General features: G+C 50.9%; 1 protein-coding gene across 1 annotated transcript in view; it reads left to right on the top strand.

The window, feature by feature from the left end:
* Window positions 1-5,692, top strand: part of ALLC (allantoicase) — a 16,026-nt gene that overhangs the window by 9,953 nt on the left and 381 nt on the right. Inside the window, exons 7-10 of the mRNA XM_006910217.1 lie at window positions 937-1,092; window positions 1,470-1,543; window positions 2,433-2,541; window positions 5,121-5,245. Of these exons, the coding sequence (XP_006910279.1) occupies window positions 937-1,092; window positions 1,470-1,543; window positions 2,433-2,541; window positions 5,121-5,245 (464 nt within the window). The remainder of the gene's footprint in view (window positions 1-936; window positions 1,093-1,469; window positions 1,544-2,432; window positions 2,542-5,120; window positions 5,246-5,692) is intronic.

The raw sequence follows: 5,692 nt of genomic DNA on the forward strand, positions 1-5,692 counted from the left end.
TGGTCCGGTTTTAACTACTATAAATATCAAGATTCCCCCGTTCTAGTTTCAGATGCTCCGTTTCACCAAATTTTTCATGTGAAATCACACTGGGCTTGGTTTCGGTAGAAAACTGATTAACGATTTTGAGCTGCTGCCTGAAAAAGCTTGGCTTCCGCCTTCTAGAAGGCGCCATTCAGACAGACAAAACGCATTCACTTTACTGGAGTCAGATAATGTGAGTCGATCCTGCAGCTCTTTTCTGCTCCGCAGAGCGGGCCGCGGGCCGCTGCGGTTCACAGCTGGTACCCGTTTCGGGGACCAGTACGTTTGTATCCTCAGGAGTCATCTCAATAAACACGTAAGGCTCTTGTGTGAGTCCGTGCGGGGCTTAGCGGTGCCGATTTCTGGCACCAAACGTCAGATCTATGGTGGGTGTCCCAACCGCCTTTGGACTTACCTGGAGTTATTAATTCAATAAAAGACTATGAGCACCTACTATGTGCCGGGACTGGCTCTAGATGGAGACGAGACGGGAGTGGACGAGATGGGCAGCTGTCCAGGCCTTCGGAAATTTAACATTCGGCTTTGGGAGACGTGTTAGCTGGGACCTAAATAAAGAACAAGTTGCTTTCAGACTGGCGAGTGCTGTGGAATATACGTGTGGGAGGGGTGACCGTCTCAGCCCAGGGGTGAGGCCGGGGGCCGGGGGCGGGGCCGGGAAGCAGAGATGTTGGGCACCGAGGCGGAAGGCCTTTCCGAGGCCGCGACACCTAGGTTGAGACCTGAGAATGAGAAGCCGTCCCTTGGAGAGCTCGAAAAGTTGTTCCAGGACCAGGGACAGCGAGGACAGAGGCCCCGGGGCAGCGGGCGTGGTGCGGAGGGCGTTTGCAGTTCGCGGTCCACAGGCGGCTGCTTTTCCAACCAAGAAATAACGGAGGCACCTTGTACTTTCAGATGGCGGGGTCGCTCGTCTCCGTGTGTACGGTACTGGACAGAAGGACTGGATAGCTACGGACGCCAAAGAGCCTTTGGACCTGGTGGCCTTGGCTTTCGGGGGCGCCTGCGTAGGGTTTAGCAACGCGCATTTTGGGCACCCCAACAAAGTGATAGGTGAGATGATGCTCGAGAGGCTGGCTTTTCTTTGGGGTGTCTGGGCACCAGCATTAAACACCCCAATATAACGGGCCGGTTTAAGCCGATTTAAGGAAGCGGACGAGATTAACCATCTGGAATAGGATTTGCTGCCCCCATGACACGAAGTGAGCAATTTTCCTTCCTAATTTGGCTTAAACAGTTGTGATTAAAAAAGTAACATTTACTAACCTTATGATCACATGCGGATCACTGAAACGTTAACTTCGATGAAAATAATTTCCGTAGCGATGCTCAGGTGCCTGGGAGCTGGAATTTAATTTCACCAATAAACTCATGCTCACCTTTGGCGTAAAATCACATGACACCCCACTCAACTATGCTGTCTCCGGCAGGGGTCGGCCAGCCGAGGTCGGTGGCGGATGGCTGGGAAACGGCCAGGAGGCTGGACAGGCCGCCGACGATAGAGGTAAGGAGGTAAAACCCACCGCGGTTACAGCCTTCTAAAAAGCGAAGTTTTTTATCTTGTATCAAGGCAGCTCTTAATGTAGAACCCTCTTAAGCATCATTCTAAAAGCTGATTACTTCTCCATGTTTCCCAAATTTCCTGCTGTATCATCATATCAGGCCAAAGACCCCAAAGGCCAAACGTGCTGGCCGTTGCCGCCTAGTCGAATGCCTCGATCTGAAGAAGAAACCCAGTTTGATCACTGTATATACCTGTGCACCTCTTGGTGTGACCGCTTACGCGAGCCTGTGGCAGACGGGACGGCTCAGCTGTTTCATTTGGCCCGCCCTGACTTGACCCAAGAACATCCAGACGAGAGCAAAATGAAACAAAACACCTTTCGAGTTGAAAACCCCGCCGAAAACTTAGTCGTAAACACCCCTTTCCCGGGTTATTTTTCACGTCACCCAACGCTTCCACATAGAACTGCATAAACTCTCCTTGACTGAGGCTAAGGTTTGAAGGCAGATCAGATATTGGTATACATTTGACCACGAACGTATCTACTTTGAAAGATCAAAACAAACTGATCAGAACACGTGGGCTGGGTTAGACGAAGACCCTGTTGTGTGCAGAATTCTACGTGAATTTATAATCGACATAGAAAATCACATTAGAAATTTATAAAAACTTACCGATAAACTCACGAGTCAGCACGAGAAAAGCGTTTGAGAAAAAAAGGCAAAGAGCAATTGACACAAAAGGTAACTCCCACGTCAGGTCCTAGGGGACACTTTTATAGGGAGAATGGAAGGACTGACGAGTACGTCAGTAATTTCCACTCGCTGGTTTTCAGACTGGCTTCTCGAGGGACACCCAGTTGGCTTATGTCTCTTGCTTTGACTTCCAGAGCGATGAGAACGGCACTCTCCTCGTTTCGGGGTGCGAATGGGCAGTTTTCCGCTTGGCACATCCTGGAGTAATAACGCAAATAGAGATTAATACAGAGCACTTTAAAGGTAACTGTGAAGCCGCGAGGAAATACGTTTTAATCGTCACGTGGGTTATTAAGGGAACGTGCTGTGATATCACTAAGCGTGGGGTGTAAACTGAAAAGCCACACAGGAACACAGACTCATGGACATGGACTACAGACTAGCGGTTACCGGAGGGAGGAGGTAGACAGGGTGAAGGGGGTCAACTATGGGGTGACAGAAAGAAATCTAACCGTGGGAGGTGAACACACAGTGTAAATATACACATGCCTTACCGTTAAAGTGTATGGCTGAAACTTAATGGATTTCGTTAACCAATGTCACCATAAATAAAAATAAGTTAATTAAAAAAATAATTCTCACACCTCGAAAGGAAGGTGGTATTAGTTCGTTTACAGAGAAGTCACTGGAGCTTGGGTGGCATGCCCACGATCACTCAGCAAGCGTATCAGCGAGACGCGACGTGAGCTTAGTCTCGTCCGACAAGCCCTCTGTCTTTCTACTCCGGAATCCTTGTTGGTCTTAGGCTCATTTTTGGTTTATATAAAGAAAGAGAAACATGATCTGGTTACTTATGTTCAGGGCTAAGGCTTCGCATGGAAGAAGGATGCAGATAGGAGAAGGCAGAAACCCCTAACGAAAACATTAATTCTTCTCTGTTCATACCAGATAAATAAACGGAATAACAAAATGAATGAATGAATAAATGATAAAGGGGCCGTGCTCCTGCTGAGGGGGACTTGGGACTTGGGACGGTGGGCTCGGAGCTTGGCTTTGCCACTTGCCAGCTGTGCAGTTCTGAGTGAGTTACTTTAACTCTTTGTACTCCAGTCCCCCCTTTACAAGATGGCACAGTTGAACAGGATGACCCCAAAAGTCATGCGAGACTCTATGATGCTGTGAGGCTCTGTATGTGGGGCCTTCGACCCCACTAGGAGAGAGCCTCTGAGACACTCCCTAGTTAGGGCACGAGAGGAACTGGATGGAGGTGTCCTCCTACAGGGCAGATTGCTGGGGTGTCCGTGTGTTCTCCGGGCTTGACTTCCAAGGTGAGGAGCTCCAGATTTTAAAAACTGTGTACTTCCACAGTGATTTGGACAAGCACTTCTGATATGCTATACTTACTTTCTTATGAAATATATACATGGATCATTATTTAAGAAAGTTCAAAAGAGGTGGCTCCACTTTTATAATTATTAGGTGAAATTTTGGTAAGTACTGCTTGAGGCGTCTCATGATTGTTTAGTCGTCTCTGAATAAATGGTGGCAGTTTATAGTCAAATTTTTAATGCCCGATTTTTAAATGTCTTGAGAATCACAGCTTCACTCAATTATTAACAATTAATTACATGAAGGAATAACATATATTTAGGGAGAGAGTCATCTTCAGTGGTAGTAGATGTGAGTTAAACATCTCAAGAAGCCCCAGTAACGGTAGCCAGTCTTGGAAGACTGTTCCCAGTGGAGTGGCAGATCACCGTTTTCGACCTCGGCGTGGCCGACGATGGCTCATGCCGACCGTCAGGAGTGTCGGCTGCTTCGCGTGGACGCCTGAGTTTCCAGCAGTGTCTTTTAAGCTCTGGTTCTCCACGTGAATAGTTTAAAGACACTTGTTTATTTTCGCAAGGGATAGTTTAGTCTAAACCAGGTGACGGCCAGTAACTCCACGTAGCCAGGCCCGCAAACTGTGATATGTCACGAATACGCTACTGTGACCTTCTCAGCACATCTCTGTCCCAGTGTGACAGGCACAGGAACGAGGGAGCGTGCAGTGTCCACTTACAATATCAGAGGCATGAAGTTTAATGTATGTTTGTACAGGAACAGAAGTAGTCCCTCTGCCGTTGGCTCCTTCGGCTTTCGGTGGGCACCCCAGGGCGTGGGCACCCACCTGGGGGACCGCTGTTTTAAGACATGAACCACCAGGGGGCATGAGAACGGAGTACCTCTCTTTCCGGGGCCCTTGTCAGCAACCTTTCCTCTTTTCGTCTTAGTCTTGGGGAACCCCACAGCAGCTCTTCTCACAAAGAGTGGGACCCTCCCACCAAGGTCCTCCAGCCCCCTGGGGACATAATTCCGATGAAATTTCAGAGAGGAGAGCAACTCAGGACTGTATATCGGCAGCTATAGGACACCGAGAAATCCCTGCGTACGGCGCGTTTGGTCCTGCGTCCCGGTCGGCTTAGCTCAGTCACCTTACAAAATATGATGCCACAGAGACGCCTTTCCGGCTTCGTAATAGTTTCAGATGAGCCACAGAGCAGAATGTAAGCGATTAAACCCACAACCTAGGGAGCCTGTCGAATTCGTCCCGCTTTCAAGGTCAAGGCGACACATTCAGACTTGGATGCGGGGCGCACTGACACCTCAGGCCGCTGGAGTCCTCTGAAGGACGCGCACGTGTCTGCCTGGGGGGCGGCCCAGCCGCCCCACAGACCCGCACGTTCCTCCTCCGCGTTCTTCGTGCCTTTGCTTTGCTTGAACAGAACAACAATGTGTTCTCCGCTGGGTGTTCGATCCGACTGAAAAAGGCCGACATCCTGTGACCCGAACTGCGCCGAGCGCAGCGGGCATGGGAGCAAATGGCTGTCTCGTTCCCGCAGGCAACTCCCCTGACAGCTGTAAGGTGGATGGTTGTATCCTGACGACCCAGGAGGAAGAAGACATGATCAAGCAAAAGTGGGACCTCCCGGGCCACAAGTGGAAGCCACTGCTTCCGGTCACGAAGGTACAGTGTCCGCCGGCGTCGCGGGCGGCGGGCGGCCGGGCCGTGCGGTCCAGGGTGCTCTCAGGAGGAGCCGTCCAGCTCCCACATTCTGCTCGGGTTAACGGCAAAACGGACGAGCCTTCGGAACCCACGTGTGCGTGTACGGAGGGAAAGCACCAGCCCCGGTTGTCCTGCTTCTGCATGTCTGCCGGTCGGATTTCGTTAGAAATCCAGTCATCTCGAGCGAGGACGTACGCAGGGGAAATGTCTGTGCCATACTGACTCTTTAGAAAGGGCGACTAGCGTGTTTCCGGTGTGGCGGTGGGCCCGCCTGAGGGACGGATGCCGAGACGTGCCGGGAGTGGCGTCTTTGGTCCAGTGGGAGGGGGTCCCTTGTGGGTCAGCTGAGGGGAACGAGGGCGGCTCCCATGGAGGGGTGGGCGACAGCCTCCGGCGACAGGTCCGCCT

Source organism: Pteropus alecto, unplaced genomic scaffold (genome assembly GCF_000325575.1).
Source record: "Pteropus alecto unplaced genomic scaffold, ASM32557v1 scaffold61, whole genome shotgun sequence".
NCBI lineage: Eukaryota > Metazoa > Chordata > Mammalia > Chiroptera > Pteropodidae > Pteropus > Pteropus alecto.